Source organism: Ursus arctos, unplaced genomic scaffold (assembly GCF_023065955.2).
Source record: "Ursus arctos isolate Adak ecotype North America unplaced genomic scaffold, UrsArc2.0 scaffold_29, whole genome shotgun sequence".
NCBI classification, from domain to species: Eukaryota; Metazoa; Chordata; class Mammalia; order Carnivora; family Ursidae; genus Ursus; species Ursus arctos.
Window position 1 is genome coordinate 12,665,546 of NW_026622974.1, and position 21,381 is coordinate 12,686,926.

The 21,381-nt window shown below is 40.1% G+C and overlaps 1 protein-coding gene across 2 annotated transcripts in view; it reads left to right on the forward strand.

Annotated features, from left to right (window-relative positions):
- Nucleotides 1-301: 301 nt before the first annotated feature.
- Nucleotides 302-21,381, forward strand: part of EFHC1 (EF-hand domain containing 1) — a 63,245-nt gene continuing 42,165 nt past the window's right edge. The window contains exons 1-5 of one of the 2 annotated variants that reach the window (XM_026507247.4): nt 302-487; nt 9,417-9,638; nt 12,911-13,198; nt 17,528-17,677; nt 20,663-20,855. In XM_026507247.4, coding sequence (XP_026363032.1) covers nt 425-487; nt 9,417-9,638; nt 12,911-13,198; nt 17,528-17,677; nt 20,663-20,855 — 916 coding nt within the window. In that variant the 5' untranslated portion in view covers nt 302-424. The remainder of the gene's footprint in view (nt 488-9,416; nt 9,639-12,910; nt 13,199-17,527; nt 17,678-20,662; nt 20,856-21,381) is intronic. The other variant, XM_026507249.4, reaches the window with a different exon arrangement.

Genomic DNA, 21,381 nt, shown 5'->3' on the forward strand with positions numbered 1-21,381 from the left:
ACACTTCAGTGTGAACCAGGACAAGAGCCCTCTTCCCACGGCGGGGTGAAGAGAGGGCCCGAGCTCACGGAGCGGGCCGGGAGCAGTGAGGACTGGGGGGACGGAAGGAAGCACTTTCGCCTCCACTCTAACTCCTCTAAGGGCCGGCTCCCACCCCGGACCTCACCGGGACGACCGCAGCCGCTCCGCAATCCCCTCCTCGCACCCGGCCCACCAGCTCCCACCTCTCAGCCAGAACGCCGGGCCCGCGGGCGGCGCACGCGCACACCCGTCGCGCCTGCGCCTCAGGCCCCGCCCCCACGCGCGGCGCTCCGGATGTTTGGCATTACCATGGAGCTTCGCGAGGTCTGCGGACGCGGCTCGTCTCCCGGGCAACCGGGGAGGCCAACACGCGACCCAGGTGGCGGCGGCGAAAGCGGCCGCGATGGTGTCCAACCCTGTGCATGGCCTGCCCTTTCTCCCGGGCACGTCCTTTAAGGACTCCACGGTGAGGACTTCTCGGCCCAACCCCCACCCGGCCCCACCCGCGGCGGCCTCGGAGGGCTCGGTCCTTGGTGCACCTGCTTTCTCCTCCACCCACGATTGCCCTTTCCCTTCAGACCCGTCCTCTGCCCCCACCTTTTCTCTGTCCCCCTCCAGCCTCATTCTCTCCCACTCTTTGCCCTCCGCTCCAGCCTCAGTTTTTTCACCCCATCGAGGCAGTCTCTTGGCCTCCTTCGTTCTCAGCGTTCCAGCTGCGTTCTTCCTCCTGCCTTGCTCCTTTAAGGAGTCCCTGCCTCTTCTCCCTCTGGATCTGTTTTCCCCCACCTTCCTCCCAAGCTCTGGCTAGGTCCTCTCCTAGCTCATTCTCCCACACCGTACCCCTCTCTGCCCAGCTCCCTTCTTAACTGCCCTCGATCCCCCAGCCTAGCCCCTCTCCCACTCAGCCTCTCTACATCTCCGTCCTCCTTCCCACAGCCCCATCCCGCCCATTTCCCCAGGCCTTCTTCCTCTTTCTTATCCTGGACCCACTAATCCTACTCCGTCCCAGCTCCATTTTCTGTCTTATATATATCATTTCCACTCATTCTCTTCTTTCCACCAGGTTCTTTTACGCAGTCTCCGCCCTTCTCATGTGTGCTTCTACCTAGCCCCATCCCCTTTCCGTTCAGCACTTCTGACTTGTCTACAACTTAGTCCCACCTTCTCCCCAGTCCTGTTTTATCTTCTTTCTCAATTGCTGTTTCTCCAAAAGTTAGACTTTCAACACTTGGCTCTCTTCCTCCGAAACCATCCTTCCTTGCTTGGTAGGAGATAATTCCATTCCAGTCCTTTCAGCCACAATTGATCAGCGTTTTGTTTTTTTTTTTCTTTCCCTAGTCCTATGCTTTTCTAACATTTTCATGAAAGATTCCTGATTAGATGGTTTTGCTCCTTCCCTACTTTAACTATTTTTAGTTTTGTTCTGTAGACAAAATTGAAAAAACCAAGCTTTTTTTCCCCTCCTGACATAGCTTAGCCCTTGACAAAATTATTTAGTATTTGTTTTAATTTTAACCTGGTTACTGAAATATATGTTTGAAGAGCAATTTTGAGATTCAGTAGACTGACAAGCATAGATGAGACAATAATAATTTGTATTTGTATAGTTTAATAATTTAAGCTATAAGCTCCTTTCCCTGGGTATAAAGATAAGATCAAAATACATAGCCCATTTATTTTCTTTGGGAGAATGAACTGAAATTGAAGTTTGGTGAGGGAGTTTGGATTCTGAGCTGCTTCTTCATAATTATCCCTGCATTAAGACACAGCATCATTGAACTCTTCCTTCAGTGGGCTTTTCCATTCTATGTAAGTTAGGAGATGTAGGCACATTCCTGCCCGGGGCAGAAGCAGCCTCAGCATTTGGTGTTGGTGAGTGTGGGTTACCCACCAGGTGGAGTCCATTTGGGGGTTTAAAAAGATGCGGACGGGAGGTGCCAGGCTCTGAGAATGTACCTTGCTGTACTTCATATAAGGTGAACTGTGCCTTGGACATATTTTCTATTTTAAATAGACTGTCCAAGGGTCAACCTATTTCCCTTATTTGAAATTTGGAAAACATGGTCACTATCTATATTCATCACTGAAGAACTAGGTGTGTATAACACTCAAAGCATTCAGAGGATGAACCATAATGACTAAGAGGGGTGGGGAGGCTACCCGGTCTCTGGTATTTTGTTAGACTAGCCTGAACAGACTAAAACAGTTTGTAAATATTTTCTCCCATTCCCTAGGTTGCCTTGTCATTTTGTTGATTATTTCCTTTGCTGTACAGAAGCTTTTTAATTTATGTAGCCCCTTTATGTAACTTGTTTATTTTTGGTTCTGCTGACTGTGCTTTTGGTATTACATCCAAAAGTCATTGTCAAAACCAATGTCAGGGAGGTTTTTCTCTTTTTTTCTTCAAGGAGTTTTACAGTTCCAGGTCTTATGTTTAAGTCTTCAATAGTTTTGAGTTGATTTTTGTGAGTTCTATAAAAGAGGGATCCCGTTTCATTCTTTTACGTGGATACTCAGTTTTCCCAGCACCTTTTTTGATGGTCTTTTCTTTCCCCATTGTGTATTCTTGGCACCCTGGTCAAAGACAGTTGACCATAGACGCATGAGCTTATTTCTGGGCTCTATTCTGTTCCATTGACTTATGTGTGTATTTTTATGCCAGTACCATGTAGTTTTGATTACTGTAGCTTTGTAATGATAGTTTGAAATCAGGAAGTGTGACGCCTCTGGCTTTGTTCTTCTTTCTCAAGCTTCCTTTGGCTATTTGGGGTCTTTATGGATCCATGTGAATTTTAGGATTGTTTTTTCTATTTCTGCGAAAAATGCCATTGGAATTTTCATAAGGATTGCAATGAATTTGTTGATCACTTTGGATAGTGTAGACGTTTAAACAATATTAATGTTTCCAATCCAAGAACACAAGATATATTTCCATTTGTGCCTTCTATAATTTCTTTCATCAGTGTTTTATAGTTTTCAGTGTATAGGTTTTCCACGTCCTTAATTAAATTTATTCTTAAGTATTTTATTGTTTTTATGCTCTTGTAAATGGAATTGTTTTCTTAATTTCAATTTCAGATAGTTCGTTAGCGTATAGAAACACAATTGATATCTGTATGTTGATTTTGTATCCTGCAACTTTACTGAATTTATTGATTAGTTCTAACAGTTTTTTGGTGGAGTCTTTAGGGTTTTCTGAATGTAAGATAACGCCATCTGCATACAAAGAGAGTTTTACTTCTTCCTTTCCTGTCTGGATACCTCTTACTTCTTTTGGTTTTCTGATTGCTCTGGCCAGGACTTCTAGTTCTATGGTGAATACGAATGGTAAGAGTGGACACCCTTGTCTTGTTCCTGATCTTAGAGGAAAAGTTTTCAACCCTTCAGCACTGAGTTTGGGGATGTTAGCTATGGACTTGTCACATATGGCCTTTACTATGTTGAGGTATGTTCCTTCTATATTCAACTTGTCAAATTTTTATTATGAATGGATGTTGTATTCTGTCAAATGCTTTTTCTTCATATGTTGAGATGATCATATGATTATTATCATTCATTCTCTTAATGTGTTGAGTGACATGTACTGATGTGTGTATGTTGGACCATCTTTGCATCTCAGGGATAAATCCCATTTGGTCATGATGTATGATCCCTTTAATGAGCTGTCGAATTCGGTTTGCTAAAATTTTTTGATAATTTTTGTATCTATATTCATCAAGGATATTGGTCTGTAACTTTCCTTTCGTATAGTATCCTTATCTGGTTTTGGTATCAGGGAGATCTTTCTTGTTTCTTAATGCATGCATTTATCACTATAAAATCCCTTATTGGGGTGCCTAGGTGGCTTAGTTGGTTGGTCATCCAACCCTTGGTTTTGGCTCAGGTCATGATCTCAGGGTCATAGGATTGAGCCCTGTGTTGGGCGCCCCCTGGGTGAGAAGCCTGCTTGAGATTCTCTCTCTCCCTCAAACCGCACCCCCCCACCCCGCCCCAGCACGTGTGAGCTCACACTCTCTCTCTCTCTCAAAACCTATTAAACTGCTTTTGCAGGTTCCCAAAAGTTTACATACGTTGTGCTTCTATTTTCATTTGTTTCAAGATACTTTTTGATTTCCCTTTTGATTTCTTCTTTGACCTATTCGTTGTGTAGGAGTATGTTAATTTCCACATATTTGTGAATTTTCCAGTTTTCTTCCTGTATTGATTTCTAGTCATAGCATTGTGGCGAGAAAGCATTCTAGGTAGGATTTCAATCTGCTAGACTTGCTTGTCACCTATCGTATAACCTATCCTGGGGAATGTTAGTATACTTTAGAAGAATGTGTATTCTGCTGTTGTTGGATGGATTGTTCTTTTTATGTCTGTTAGGTCCTTTTGGTCTAAAGCATGGTTCAAATCCAACCTTTCCTTGTTCATTTCCTATCTGATTTTGTCATCTATTGAAATCCTTTTCTAATATTGTTTTGTTGTCTATTTCTCCCTTCAAATCTGTTAGTATTTCCTTAATATATTTAGGTGCTTTGATGTGGGGTGCAAATAAATTTATGATCGTTATATCTTTTTTCCCTGTGTTTGTTTTAATTCCAGCATAATTAACATATAGTGTTATATTAGTTTCAGATGGTTGGTATATCTTCTTGATTAATTGATGCCCTTACCATTATATAATGACCATCTGTGTCCCTTTTTATCATTTTTGACTTAAAATCTATTTTGTCTGATATAAGTGTAGTTACCCATGCTCTCTTTCAGTTTCCACTTGCATGGACTATCTTTTTCCGTCCCTTCACTTTCAGCTTATGTGTGTGCTTCAAGCCAAAGTGAGTGTCTTATAGTATAGGCAGCATATAGTTGGATCTTGTGGGCTTTTTTTAATCATCCAGCTTTTTGCCTTTTGATTGGAGAATTCAGTTCATTTACATTTAGAGTAACTATTGATAGGTAAGAACTTACTAATGCCATTTTATGTTTTCTGGCTGTTTTGTATTTCCCTTGTTTCTTTCTTCCTGCCGTCTGTTGTGAATTGATGATTGGTCATAGTAGTATCTTTGATTTCTTTCTCTTTGTTTTTTGTGAAGCTACTGTAGGTTTTTGCTTTGCGGTTACCATGAGACTCACATGAAACATATATGTAACAGTTTATTTTTTTATTTTTTATTTTATTTTTTTTTTAAGATTTTATTTATTTATTTGACAGAGACAGCCAGCGAGAGAGGGAACAGAAGCAGAGGGAGTGGAAGAGGAAGAAGCAGGCTCATAGCGGAGGAGCCTGATGTGGGGCTCGATCCCAGAACGCCGGGATCACGCCCTGAGCCGAAGGCAGACGCTTAACCGCTGTGCCACCCAGGCGCCCCTTTTTTTTTTTTTTTTTTTTTAAAGATTTTATTTATTTATTTGACAGAGACAGCCAGCGAGAGAGGGAACAGAAGCAGAGGGAGTGGAAGAGGAAGAAGTAACAGTTTATTTTATACTGACAGCAGCTCAACTCTGATCACATATAAATACCCTATCCTTACTTACCCTCCTCGCTTTGTTTTTTGATACCACCATTCACATCTTTTTATATTTTGTATCCACTAAACAAATTCTTGGAGCTAGAGACGTTTTCATTACTTTTGTCCTTTAATCTTTCTACTAGAACTAAGAAGTGAACACATCACCATGTTATAGTATTAAGGTATTCGGAATCCTATATGCTCACCTTTACCCGTGTGTTATGTATTTTCAGTTACTAATTAATGCCTTTTTGTTTCAGCTTGAAGAACTTCTTTCAGCATTCCTCATAAGGCAGGTTTAATGGTAATGAATACTCTCATCTTTGTTTATTAGGGAAAGTCTTTGTCTTGCCTTCTGAAGCACACTTTTTTGGATAAAGTATCCTGGGTTGGCAGTTTCTTTCTTTTAGCACTTTGAATGGACGATCCCATTTTCTCCTGGCCTGCAAGATCTCTGCTGAGAAATCTGCTGATAGTTTATGGAGATTCCCTTGTATGAGAATTTTTTTCTTTTTTCTTTTCTTTTCTTTTTTTTTTTTAAGATTTTATTTATTTATTTGACACTGAGAGACACGAGAGAGAGAACACAAGCAGGGGGGAGTAGGAGAGGGAGAAGCAAGCTCCTCGCCAAGCAGGGAGTCCGATGCGGGGCTTGATCCTAAGACGCTGGGATCATAACCTGAGCCGAAGGCAGACGCTTAACAACTGAGCCACCCAGGTGCCCCAAGAGAGTTTTTTTTTTTTCTTTTACTGCTTTTAAAATTCTCTTTGTCTTTGATTTTAGATAGCTTTATGATTATGCATCTTGGAGAAGATTATTTTAGATTGAAATTTTGAGTACCTATAGCTTCGTGAACTTGAATGTCCAGATCTCCCCCCAGGTCTGAGAAGTTCTTAGCCATTATTTCTTTAAATAAGATTTCTACCCCTTTCTGTCTTCTCCTTCTAGAGAAGGATCCAGTGATGCATACATGATTTTTCTTGTTGGTGTCCTATGAGTCCTGTGGGCTTTCTTTATTCCTTTTCATTCTTTTTTCTTTTTGCTCTTCTGATTGGTTAACTTCAATTTATTTGTCTTCTAGCTTACAGATTCTTTCTTCTGCTTGTTCAGATCTTCTTTTGAAGCTATAGTTGAATTCTTCAGTTCAGTCATGTGTTCTTCAGCTCCACAATTTCTGTTTGGTTCTTTTTTATGTTTTCTATCTCTTTGTTGAACTTCTTACTTTGTTCCTTTCCTGATATCATTAAATTGCCTATCTGTGTTCTTTTGTAGGTCTCTGAGAATCTTTAGGACAATTTTGATTTTTTTTCATTGGGCAATTCCTGGTTCTCCATTTCTTTGGGGCCAGTTACTATAGGTGGTGGAGTCTTGTTTCCCCGATTCTTCATGATCCCTGTATCTTATGTAGGTGTCTTCACATGAAGAAGCAGCTACCTCTTCCAGACCTTATAGACTGACTTTAGTAAGGGATGAGTTTCACTTGTGGGTGGAGACATGCTGAAGCTTACTGTGATCCTCCGCCTAGTGGTGCAGGGCACCAAGTGCAGGGATGTGTGGTGGCACTGGGTTCAGGTTTGGGGGGCATGATATCTCTTTGGCCCAGGCCACTGGGGTCTACGGCACTGACAACTGTGTAGTCCTTGACTGGTGCTACAGGAGGTCCATAGTGGCTGCAAGGGCTGTTGGGGTCTTTAGCAACCTCCAAGTCCAGCAGCTAGGGAGCAGGGCAAGCAGCAGTGGTGACAGCAGCTAGGGGTACATGTAATTGGCTGTAGGGTGCCAGCTGTGGGTGCCTGTGTAGTGGCAGGGGCCATTTGCAGACATACACGTAGTGGTGGGAAGCAGAGAAGGCAAGGGCCAGGGCCAACTATTGGGCTCACTGGCAGCTGCAGGAGGCCCTGGTTTTTGGCGTGTCCTCCTGTGCCTGCACACTCCCCTAGCATGCACACTGCAGTGGAGGCCTGTGATGAGGGTCGGACCGTGTGCAGATGCACAGCCAGAGGGGCTAGTTCCAAGTACATGAATGGGGGAGGGTCAGCCAGAGGGTGTCTGTGCTGGCATCTTGCACTCCAGCAGCTGCAGAGGCCTGAGCTGGCTGCCAGTGTGGTTCCCAGGCTCTGGTGGGGATATGGGGAGGGGAGGGCGGGGAAGGGGCTCTGATGCCTGGCATCATGAATGCCTGTGGGATGAAAGCTGGTGAAATCTGCAGGGGGTATCCATCTGCAGCTATCCTGGCCCTTGGCTTTGGGTCAATGGTAAGATCTGCTGGGTTGTCTGAGCAGAGCGGGTGTGTGCACACCACAGTCACTCCCACTGAGGGGCTGCTGCCAGTAGCCCCTACTTTGCTTCCGTGTTCCTAGCTGGCCTTATACACTTCAGCTTTGCCAGTCTGGGTGGGAGGAAACTGAAGTGGGCCCTTCGTGGACTGTCCCAAAAGACTGGAGAAGCTGGTTGCTCTTCCTTCCTGGCCAGGGGACCTCTTTCTGGCCGGGAAGTTCCCTCTTGACACTGAACAGTGCTGGCTCGAGGGATGAGATGATGCAGGCAAAATGAAGTCTTCCTTCTCTCCTTGTGTAGTTCTCAGGTTTTTTGTTTCACTGTGTTCCTAAACTGGACTCCAAAGCTCTTCCAGAGCTGTTTTTGTCCATGCATAACGGTCTAATTGTTGATCTTTGTGGAGGGGTAGGGAGGCTGGAGTGTCCTGTGTTGTTACCATTTTGGTCTCTCCTCTGCCTTCAAAAATAATTCCTTTCTACTTTTTTCTTTTTTTTATTTAATATTTTGTTTTTTCAATTACCAAAAAAATGCGTTCATTATTAAAAAAATCAATGTAATTCAGAAAGATTACAGAGAACATTATCCAAATCCAGTTTCTTTTTGTGCACATGTTTGCATGCTTTTAATTATAGTATACATATAATTCTATTTTTTAAAAATTTTTAAAAAGATTTTATTTATTTATTTGAGACAGAGAGAGAGCACAAGTGGGGAGGAGGATGAAAGGGAGAGGGAGAAGCAGACTCCCCACTGAGCAGAGATCCTGATGTGGGGCTCAGTCCTAGGACCCTGGGGATCATGACCTGAGCCAAAGGCAGACACAACCTACTCAGCCACCCAGGTGGCTATAGTATACATATAATTTTATATGCTGCTTTTTGGGGCTTATTAAATCATAAACATTTTTCACAGATTGCCACGTGGTCTTTAAAACCAATATTTTAATGGCTGCATCATAGTCCATTAAGCGAGTTTTCCATCATTAACTCGTACGTTTGTCTTTTATATTGTTTCCAGTGTTTTACTATTGTAATTAACATTGTGTGGTTAATTATATGGTCAGCTTTAGGCATATTGTTCTTTCCCATAATTTTGAATTATATTTTTAAAATAAAGGATCAAGGGTAGAATTTATTGAGTTCAAGACTTTAAATATATAATACTCACTTGCTTTCCAAAGAGTTGTATGAATGTATCAGTGTTACTAGAACAAGAAGGGCCTTTTATTTTAGGTAAAAACTCATTTCACGGAGTCAGATCTTCTAGGTTCCATGGTTTATGAATACTAGATAAGATTAAAAACACAGGAAGAATTAAGTGAAAGATTAAGAGTATAGATAATATTTTAGTTTCTCATGAAAAGTGAGCTGGTAATTAAATTGGGTATTCTGGAGCAGGGCTTTAAGTTTTATTTTAAGCTCAGGCTGCTGCTTTTCCCCCTGTTCCTGACCAGGTGTTTTAGCTTAAAATATAAGGACCTTCTATTATAGGTAAGCTTTTTGATACAAGGTTTGTGATGTTTATAACCAAAGATTTAAGTTACGATGTTTTTGAAAGTTAGCTCTTTTACCTAACACATATTTATAAAATATTATTGATGAAACACTTCTTTTGTTCTTCAGAAAACAGCATTTCATAGAAGCCAGACGCTGGGCTACAGGAATGGCTATGCAGTTGTTCGACGTCCAACAGTTGGGATAGGTGGGGAACGGCTCCAGGTCAACCAGCTGTCCCAGGCTGAGCTGGATGAGTTGGCCAACAAGGCACCAGTTTTAACTTATGGACAACCTAAGCAGGCCCCACCTGCAGAATTTATTCCTGCACATGTGGCTTTTGACAAAAAGGTATCATCTGGGATTTCAGGGTACCCCTTGAATTCAGATTTCTGAGAGCCAACTATTTGCAGAAAAGTCAACAGCAAACCACAGGTTTTCCAGAGGACTCTGAGGAGAAAATTGTTCAAATGCCTCAACCTTTAGTCATAGACAGCTGAACTCAGGATTGAAAGAGGCTTTCTTTAGTCAGGAAGCCTATTACAGAAAATAATTCCCTGTAGACTTCACCGAAATATTTTCCAAATACAGTTAAAGAAAAGCTGGATGAATTCTGAATTCTTGAGTTCATATTGTTCCACGTTTACCTGCTCTGTGCTGTCCATTTTTTGGAAGTCTTATCGGTACTGATGGCAAATTCTTAGTCTCTGAAATGCAGAAAGTCATCACAACAACTCCATCTTTTGTCAGTTTTCTCCAAAAGTTTTTATTTTTCAGGGAATGCTTCAGGTTTGGCATTTACCAAAGGATAGTGTAACATTTTCGTTTGTCTCATTTACCCTTATGCTTTTGTAATGTGAGCTGTTTTATTTCCATCTGTTGACCTTTCCATATCATCCTTGATTCTCCTTGTCAATGAGTCTCCTCTTTAAACTAAAGTGAGGTAGTCCTAACTCTGGCCATCCAACAGAATCCCTCGTGGGCCTTTAAGAAACTGAGATGTCACCCTAACCCTCATCGACCTAAATTTCCAGATGATTTTTCTGTATAATTGAGTCTGAGAACTACTGACCAGATTGTACAAGTTAGCTTTCCTAATTTACTCCTAGCCTATTTTCTGTCTTTTTTTGGGTCTTTCTTTTCATTTTATTCTTCTTGTTAAATGTCTATACGGTGTTCATCCAGCTAGTCAACTTTAATTGAGTACCTATTGAAACTAGAGGCTGGAAGATAGAAAATAATCTGGTGGTGGAATTATACCATTTACATTCATAATCACTTAGTTAAAAAAATTTTTTTTAAATGTCTCCTCCAGAATCCATATCATCCCCATCTCAGCGAACTCATCCGATAGGAACACATTCATATATCCAATCAGTTGTATGGTCGGGTATTTCTTTACCTTTTTCTTGTTTCTCTGTGAGTCTACAGATAGTTTCAGCCCCAGCTGTGCCCCTAACCCCGAGTTTGGCCCCAGGCAAGTCACTCTACCACCCTAAGTCTCCATTTGTAAAATGAGGGAGGTTCAATTAGCTGATCATTTCTCGCGCCCACATTTTATGTATTTATATATCTGTGGCTCAAATACAGACCATTTCGTGCGTGAATTAGTGCTCATGCCTCCACTTATAGTGATCATGTCTCCATCTCAGTTCTTTGCAGTTGATCTAAAATGTTACTTGAAAATGATCTTTTGTCTTTTGCTTTTGCTGTATTCGCTTTCTCCTTTGAACATTCTCATCCATTCATGCATTTCATCTTTTTATTAAGAGTTTTAGCGTTTGATTCCATTATATGCGTATTTCACCTATTCAATTTCCTGATCTCTTTTGGTTTTTAATCTTGTTTTTCCACAGTAGACACTAAACCGTTTTAGCAACAGCACTCATGTGTAAAATTATTCATCTTCTCATTCATCGAGCCATATTTGTATCTTCACTAAACAGTGTCCTTGGTTGGTTCCTCTAATTCCAGTGGAGTTTTAGGTTCACACTCTTGTCTACCTACAATACCATTCTAATATTTTCTCTTCATGAGAGGAAATTATTAAAAATTATTATTTTGTAGTTTAAATGAAAACTATTTAAAAATTATTAAAAATAAAGACAGGATAAAAGAAAGTTTTAAAATTAATCCCCAAACTTGTCAACACAAGCTTTTAAGATTTTTGAATGTTTTTTAAATGTGCAATAGAGTGCGCCATTTTGACTTCCTCCTGATGCTCCCCAGAGGACCTAGGGTTCACTCCACGTATCATGTATGTTTCTGAGTACAGTGACGGTGTGTTTACATGCCACTCAAAGGATCTGTGCTGGATTGATGATTTGAGTCTCATTCATATAAATTCTCTAAGAATGAATATATCATTAATATGCATTTACAGGGGACTCGCGTTCTAAAGAAATGGACTTGAGCCTTCATTTTCATTTTGAAACCAAAGGTTATAGTCTTGCCCAAATTTTGGACTCTCTGCAGAAATTCTGAGAGAGATTTTTTTTTTTTTTTTAAAGATTTTATTTTATTTATTTGACAGAGATAGAGACAGCCAGCGAGAGAGGGAACACAAGCAGGGGGAATGGGAGAGGAAGAAGCAGGCTCATAGCGGAGGAGCCTGATGTGGGGCTCGATCCCATAACGCCAGGATCACGCCCTGAGCCGAAGGCAGACGCTTAACGACTGCGCCACCCAGGCGCCCCCTGAGAGAGATTTTTGACACAGAAGTGAAGCTAGTAGAGTTAAGGTCCTTAAGCCATCTCATCAAGGAACACAGTACTAGAAGTCCATATGTAGTTTGAATATCTAGAGCAGAGGTCAGAAAACTTTTTCTGTAAAGGGCCAAATAGTAAACATTTGGGGCTTCACAGCTGTCTTAGTCTACTTGAGCTGCCGTAATAAAATACCATATACTGGTGCCTTATATAATAGAAATTAATTTTCTCACTGTTCTGGGGGCTGGAAGTCTAAGATCAAGGGTTCTGCTGAATCAGTTTCTGGAGAAGCTGCCTTCTTGCTATGTCTTCACGTGGCCTTTCCTCAGTGTGGGGATGCTGAGAGAGAGGTCTTCTTCTCCCTACAAAGCCACCAATTCAATTGGATCAGGGCCCCACTGTTGGGACCTCACTTAAGCTTAATTATTTGCTAAAGACTCTGTCTCTAAATACAGTCATATAAAGGGTTAGGGCTTCTACATACACATTTTTTTGGGGGGGGACAAAATTCAGTCCGTAGTAGCAGCCCATGTGGTCTCTGTCACAACTACTCAATTCTGCCCTTGTAATGGGAAAGCAGCCATTGGCAAATACCTGCTAATTATTTACATAATTATTTGTGGATACTGAAATTCGAATTTTGTATCATTTCCATGTGTTGTGAGATTTTATTCTTTTGATTTTTTTTAACCATTTAAATATGTAAATAAAACATTCTTAGCTTGAAGGTCATACAAAATCATGTGACAGGGATAGATGGGTTCTGCAGACCGTAGCTTAGCAACCTTCAATTTGGAAAATAGGATTGATGGGTATTTAGTTCTCCTGGAGTGGTTCTCTTTGTAGGAGGGTACTGGATGTCTTTTGGGTGAGAGACTAATACAATGCCTTTTCTCCCTTCCTTGTGTGTTATAGGTGCTGAAATTTGATGCCTATTTCCAAGAAGATGTTCCTATGTCAGCTGAGGAACATTATAGGATTCGTCAAGTGAACATTTACTACTACCTGGAAGATGACAGCATGTCTGTCATGGAGCCTGTTGTGGAAAACTCTGGGATCCTTCAAGGCAAGTTAATCAAACGCCAGCGGCTAACCAAGAATGACCGGGGAGACCATTACCATTGGAAAGACCTAAATCGAGGAATAAACATTACAATTTATGGCAAAACTTTCCGCATTGTTGACTGCGACCGATTCACACAGGTATAGTAAATATTTCTGGAAATTGTGGTGTCCGAGGCATCATTCTAATTTATGGAAGGATACGTTTCATTTATAAGGGTAAGAGGAGGGGTAAGAGGTGTGGCTCCGTCAGTTAAGTATCTGCCTTCGGCTCGGGTCATGATCTTGGGGTCCTGGGATCCAGCCCTGTGTGGGACTCCCTGCTTGGCGGGGAGTCTGCTTCTCCCTCTCGCTCTCTTCCCCCAACCCCCGCTCGAGCTCTCTCCCTCTCAAATAAATGAATAAAATCTTTAAAAAGAAAAAGAAAAAGGTAAGAGGAGGTAATCTGTCCTGTATGGGTTACCGTGTAGGTTAATTAGGTGTTTGTGTGTGTGTCGATATGTGTCAACACTGTGTAGTGACCTCACTTTTTTTCACAATGATATGAATACGTACCCACTGAGATAAAATTAAACTTGCATCAGAGCTGAATCATTTGTTAAGAAACCAGTTCCCATACTAGTTCAAGTGGAGGATAGGGGAGGTAGCACCCTTGATGGGATAGAAATATGAAAGAGGCATTGGGTAATTTATCTGAAGCTTGAGTTGCAAAAGTAGTATTACCTTTATTAGTAGATATGAGCCTAACATTTTTTGTGCAGTTCCTATTTTTTCCTGTAAATCATACTTGCTATGTTCTGGAACAACTTGCTATCTAAAGAATTCCTGAAATAAAACAATTTTTAAAGGAGAATGCTGGTTTGTACCGAGAAGAATCCTCCATTTCCTCTATTTCCTAAGTATGGATTTTTGACAACTTTTCTTAAAGTTATGTGTACATATATAGACAGAGAGTCCTTTCTTTAGCACAAAATGTAGATATTAGGAAGTCAATTCTAAATTTGTCTTAGTTTTAAAAATTTCTAGAAGCAAAGATAGAGTTTCTGAATTATTTTATGCCTTTAATCCCACGTTATCAAATGCCACATGTGATTAATCTTTACCATGCACCAAGTTCCTGTGAATTCACTCATTTATGTTTTGCATTTAGTAATTTATTTAGCAAATACTACTGAGTGCCTGCTCCGTGCCAAGCATGGTTCTAGGTGCCAAATATATAGACTTGTCCTTATGAAGGCTATTACATTCTGGCTGGAGGACACAAAAATAAGCAAACAAGTATATAACATGTCAGATGCTGCTTAGAGCTTCGGGAGAAACTAGAGCTGAGTAAAGGGGAGGGGAGGGTGAGGGGGCTGCTGTGTATCGAGGCTGGTCAGGGAAGGCCTCATGATAAGATGACAGATGAACAGAGACCTCAAAGAAGTGAAGGAAGGAGCCCTGGCATCCGTGCCAGCCCAGAGCAACAGAGAAAAACAGTGCAGAAGGTAGAGGTGCTAGGCCATCTTTGGAAAAACAGGGTTTGATCTCTCATTTTTTAGGTTTTTGACGTCCTTTTTATCATAGGCAGTTTCAGGATTGTACCTATAATGAGGAATTATAAAATGTTATGTAAATTTTGGGTATCGTGATTTTTTTTTTTTTAAGATTTTATTTATTTATTCGACAGAGATAGAGACAGCCAGCGAGAGAGGGAACACAAGCAGGGGGAGTGGGAGAGGAAGAAGCAGGCTTATAGCGGAAGAGCCCGATGTGGGGCTCGATCCCATAACGCGGGGATCACGCCCTGAGCCGAAGGCAGACGCCTAACCGCTGTGCCACCCAGGCGCCCCATGATTATTTTTTTTAAATAATTTTTTATTATGTTATGTTAGTCACCATACAGTACATCCTTAGTGTTTGATGTAGTGTTCCATGATATTGTGATTATTTTTACTTGTCTCTTTATGAACAATTTGAATATCGGCAGTTCATTACTGAGCACTGAGTCAACTCTCGTAAAGAGAGACGCTTAACCGACTGAGCCACCCAGGCACCCCAACTCTCACTGTTCACAGTAGTTCTGTTCTAGGAAGTCACCACAAGCCCTTAATCAGCAACTATGGATCCATTGCTCCTAGGAGAAATACAGGGTTAGGTTTCTGTAACCTTGTTTCATGTGTGTTTCTGTTTAAAGATGCCATGTTTAAAATATTTTGTTGTTTCATGAACACTGAACTCATGGCCAGTAGCGCTAGAATGTACAGATCAGACGATTCTAAATTTTTACCACTCTGCATGTGTCTGCAGAGGACCACAGAAGCACTAGGACTATAGATTTGGAGGTTACAAATTTTAGCAAGTAGGCAAAAGTGCAAATATAGGATCTGTGAATAATGAGGATCAACTGTATTTTAATGACTGATAACAACTAGAGTTGTATATTTTAGGTATCGATGACTAGATTAAATTATGTTTTCAGTAATCAATCTGTTAGAAGTTGGCTCCTATAACAGTTTAAAATTTATACCCATCTTAGCTAATTTGATGGCTTTCATTAGGGCTGGATCTATGAGTGGATAAAGAAGATAGTTGTCTTTATGGTGTGGGTTTGAATAAGGAGCCATCTCTAATCAAATATATCACCACCACCATCCCTTCTCACCCCCTCCTCACTGCTCCAAAAAAAACGTTGGTCCTATAGGCAGAATGAACACCTTAAAAAAAATAAGCTCCGGAAATCAGAGATCTAGAATCTCTTATCTTCATTAGAGTATTACTGGGACTATAGCAGATGTGAATCCTAGTCCACATACGCAAGTGTGCAGGAAGTACTGTTTTGTGTTTTAAAAATAACTTAAAACCTACTTGAGCCCCCATCCAACTGGGCTGCTGTTTCTATTCACCCTCAGCTTTGCCAAAAATTCGAAACCCTAAGAAGGCGGCACACCCAGGCCTAATGGGGTCATACAGGCAGGGTCCATAGGCTGTCAGTGACCAAGGGCCCCTCCTGGATGCTTTGGTGCTAAGCAAACCCCGAGTGCCTGAGACCCCGAGTGCCTGAGACCGATGTGCCTGACTGGCTGCACGTGTGCTCCAAGCATCCTTAAGAGCACGGGTGGAGTTTTGTTCTTCTGAAACCCATCAACTTGTGTCTGTTTTCCAGTCTGGGAGAATTTCCCCCTTTTTCTCTCCTTGCCTTCAAAGACATTCCCTTCTCTCCCCTCCTTCTGGGATACTTTAGAATAATCTCTTCAAAGAGTTTAGGCCTTTTCTAAGAGACAGGAAGAATAGTCAACTTCAGGAAGCTTCTGCATTCCTGCCAAAATCCCTAAGGTAAGGTTAACAAAGGGCCTGGTTATCTGTTGAAAGCAACAGAAAGGAGTAAAACCCCCATTAAATACCTCAGTCAGTAATCCTGCTACACTAATACATCATCTCAAGGGAGAGGGGAATATTGTTAGTCATTACTCCAGCTCAGTGGTTTTAATAGACATCGAGATCACAGTATTTGAATATTGAGAGACATTGGAGACTGCTTAGTGACACTTTAAATACTAAGATTACAAGCTAGTTAGCAGCAGAGCTAATGTTAGAACCCGAATATTTTGGCTGAGTCCTATATATTTTCTATTGAATTGTCCAAAAGCAAATCACACAATTCCCAAAAGAAACCCAGATTTCAGATTAATTTCTAGTTCCAGAATGTAAACAGATCCCATGACATTGTTCTTTTCTGATTACCAAAAAAAGTACAGCTTAATGTGGTGCTTTTATGAAGAAGAAATGCCAAGTTGTATTAAAAGATATAGTTACTGAGAATATTGTATTTACTTATAATTAGCAAATCAGACAAGATCATATCATGTTCAAATGCTTTCCTTAACTTTATCTGGTGCGATTTGAGTACTTGGGTTGTCTCTCCTATTTTGCTGAAATATTTTCTGGTCTAAAATAACCAGTGATTCTTTTCCTTTTTGGAGGGGGGTGGAGATGGGGACTTAATCAGATACTTGTTTTTGGTGAGTTGAAAAGTTGGGAGTTTGATTTCAGCTTAACTTTACCATTGTGTATGTAGCTTGCCCCCATATCTGATATGAATTACATATTGTTTGAAACTGTGGTTGGGGTTCAGATGTGTGTATGTAAGCAATCCCAGGACTTACTCTGTTCTTGGGTACCTAACTAAATTTCGTTGCTCTAAATTCATATTTGGAGCCAGTTACCTTACTATCATGTCTTCCAGTTAGCTTAGCATATAGTCTAGAAGCGTTGTAATGTAGAATACTTATGGTAATTATCAGTTGTTATCTGCATTATAGCGTTGGGTCAGTTGGAGGCTTAGTGCTGCTAAGATGTACCTCAGACTGCAAGCTAATTATTAATTTGGACAATGGCATAGAAATTATTGTTACACTTATCTTTACATGATCCATTAATACTTACGGTAGCTTCAAGAAAGATGATCATTATTACTTTTGTATGATTTAGGTATTTTTGGAAAGTCAAGGAATTGAATTAAATCCACCAGAGAAGATGGCTCTCGATCCTTACACTGAACTCCGGAAACAGCCTCTTCGCAAGTATGTCACCCCATCGGACTTTGACCAACTGAAGCAGTTTCTCACCTTTGACAAACAAGTAAGTGACATGAACACCTCAGTGCGTTTGCTCATTTCCAAATGTGGTACATGTTTATTAGCAAGTTGTTCTGGTAGATGTGTGTTTTAAAACATTACATCTGTAATTGAACAAATGGAGACAATGCGATCTTTCTGGTTTCATCTAGAGTTAGAGGTACAGGAGTGCCCACGTTTTGTGTTAGAGACTCAGCAGAGGTTGTGGAGTTCAGTCTTAGGAGTTCCACCAAACTCTCCAACCTTAAAGCAATTCCTGAGCTATGTCTGCTTCCCACTTCATTTCCGACCAACTACTTCTTTTCCCAAATAAGAGTTCATTTCATAGCCGCCTTTGGGAAACCCTAAATGATTTATTGGGAAATTTCAAAGCTATTGCATATAGGTAGGTTTCTAATGTTAAAATAGCAATTTCACAGAAATCTCGTAGCAGATGCTTCCTTGTTAAATTTTATATGAATGTCTGAATACAGAATATTCTGGGTGTTTTCCAGCTCTGTTCCAACCATCCTATCCTCCCCACTGTGGGTTGGTGTGTGGGGGCAGATTTGGTCTTCTCCTTTCTGTACAAAAGGGAAAGAGAAGATGGGGAGATCATCCTCAGGGCTTCTTTGCTGCTGGTTTTCTCTCAGAAATGTAATTCCTTTTAGTTCAGAAAAATTTGCCTAGCACTAGCATCATCTTTTAAGGACATTCTTTATATCAGTCATATATCTGTTATTCTTTTCTTTAAAGATTGTGTTGTTGATACTGTTACTAGAAGATGTATGTTGATGGATAAAAAAAGACTGATTAATAAATGAAAATTCTTTCCATACTAATTATATATAAACCATTCACATATACCTTTATTAATACACATGAGCCCCTGTATAAAACACATTGCTCTTTTTTCCTTTTTTTTTTTTTTTTGTTTATTGAGGTTTAATTGACGTATAATATTATATTAGCTTCAGGTATACAACATAGTGATTCGATAATTGAATGTATTGCAAAATTGTCACCACAATAAATCTAGTTACCATCTGTCATATTACAAAGTTCACATAATATTGACTGTATTCCCCATGCTGTACATCACGTTCCCATGACTTATTTATTTTATAACTGGAAGTTTGTACTCAATCCTGTTCACCTATTTCACCCATTCCCCCACCACCCGTACCCCAAGCTCTTGCCCTCTGGCAACCACTGATCTGTTCTCCATATCTATGAACTGGGTTTGGTTTTGTTTGTTTTGTTTTTTTAGACTCCGCGTATAAGTGACATTATTTGTCTTTCTCTGTCTGACTTATTTCATTTAGCATAATACCCTCAAAGTCCATCCATGTTGTTGCAAAGGGCAAGATTTCATTCTTTTATATGGCTGAATAATATTCCATTGTGTATATAAACCACATCTTCTTTCTCCGTTCATCCACTGGTGATCAGGTTATTTCCAAATCTTGGCTATTGTAAATAATGCTACAATTAACATGGGGTGCTTATATCTTTTTGAATTAGTGTTTCATTTTCTTTGGAGGCTACCCAGTAGTGGAATTGCTGGATCATATGGTATTTCTTTATTTAATTTTCTGAGACACCACATACTGTTTTCCATAGTGGTCACACCAATTTACATTCCCACCAGCAGTGTACAAGGTTTCCTTTTTTTCCAACCAACACTTGTTATTTCTTGCTTTTTGATGATAGCCATTCTGACAAGTGTAAGGTGATATCTCAGTGGTGTTTTGATTTGCATTTCTCTGATTAATGATCTTGATACCTGTTGGCCATTTGTATGTTTTCTTTGGGGAAATATCTATTCAGATCCTCTGCCAATTTTTTTAAAATCAGAATTTGTGGTTTTTTTAAAATCAGAATTTGTGGGGGTTTTGTTATTGAGTTGTGGGAGTTCTTTATATGTTTTGGACGTTAATCCCTTCCTTATTAGATATGATTTGCAAATATCTTCTCGCCTTTAGTAGGCTACCTTTTCATTATGTTGATAGTTTTCTTCATTGTATAGAAGCTTTTCAGTTTGATATAGTCTTATTTATTTCTGCTTTTGTCTCCCTTGCCTTGGAGTCACATCCAAAGAAACATGGCTCACATCAGTGTCAACAAGTTCACTGCCTACGTTTTTCCTAGGAGTTTTATGGTTTCAGGTCTTTAATCCATTTGGAGTTTATTTTTGTGTATGGTGTGAGAAAGTGGTCTAGTTTCATTCTTTTGCATGTAGCTGTCCACAGTTTTCCCAGTACCATTTATTTCCCCATTGTATATTCTTGCCTCATTTTTCATAAATTAATTGACCATAGAAGTGTGAGTTTGTTTCTGGGCTCTCATTTCTGTTCTGTTGATCTATATGTCTGTTTTTATGCCAGTGCTATACTGTTTTGATTACTATAGTGTTGTAGTATAGTTTGAAATCAGGGAGCATGATACCTCTGCCTTTGTTCTTTAGAGGTTTTGTTTTGTTTTGTTTTGTTTTTGGCTATTCAGGGTCTTTTGTGGTTCCATATAAATTTTAGAATTATTTGTTCTAGTTCTGTGAAAAATGCCACTGGAATTTTGATAAGGATTGCATTAAATCTGTAGATTGCTTTGGGTAGTATGGACATTTTAACAATATCCTTTTACTGTGAGCACAGAATATCTCCATTTATTTGTGTCTTCTTCAATTTCTTTCATCAGTGTCTTATAGTTTCCATTGCTCTTTTAATTCAGCTTCTCTTTCACTGACTAATATTTTGGATCAAAATGAATTCTGCTTTCTCAGGACAAACTTATAAGCCTGTTATATAATACTTTCCAGCTGTTGACATCTGGTATATAATTTCAGATGTTTTTGTATCTTTGGTGAATTTTTTTTTTTACCATCTGAGATTACTTCATAGTCTTTGTAGAAAATCTTTTCATCATTTTCTGATATATGAATGCCAAAGTAGAGGTTAATCTCTCCACTTATAGAATTCTTACTTAAGTCACTACTTTGGATTCCTTAAAGGTTCTTCGATTTTATGCAATCTGGGATGATACAGACAGCATGTTTGGTGAATGTCGGACTTACATCATTCATTACTATCTTATGGATGATACAGTCGAAATTCGAGAAGTCCATGAACGGAATGATGGGCGAGATCCTTTCCCACTCCTGATGAACCGCCAGCGCATGCCAAAGATTTTGGTGGAGAATGCAAGTATGTTTGATTCAGTTTATCCTCTGTAATTGGGACATCTTTTGAATCTCAAAGGAGTTACTTAATCAGTATGGTCATTCCCTTTACACTTGGGAGGCTCTTGCTGTGTTCTCGTAGGTACTCAAAAAATAGTTTTCCTGTAACTCCCCTCATTGCTCGCCCCACAGTCTAGGCTTGCCTCCAAAATGGTCCGGTGGAGATGACTGATACCCAAATCAAGGAAACAACCAAACCAGCAGTGGGAGATTCATTTAAAGTGCAGAAGAGCAAGGCTTCTGAAGTAAAGCAATTTAATATCAGATTTTTAATGCATTTTTAAAACAAGCTGGTTTTTATATAGCTTACAATTTCCTTATGTTCCTTCCTGACTTTGCTTCTCACCTCAATACTTCCTAAACAGGAAGTTTGTATGCGGGATAACTTAAGATTGGAAAAGGCATGTTTGTGACTCATAGAGGTGGGGCGCCATTGTGTCAGCCCCCGCTCTCTTTGCTGGTGTAAAATAATCTAGTGGCTGGAGAGGGAG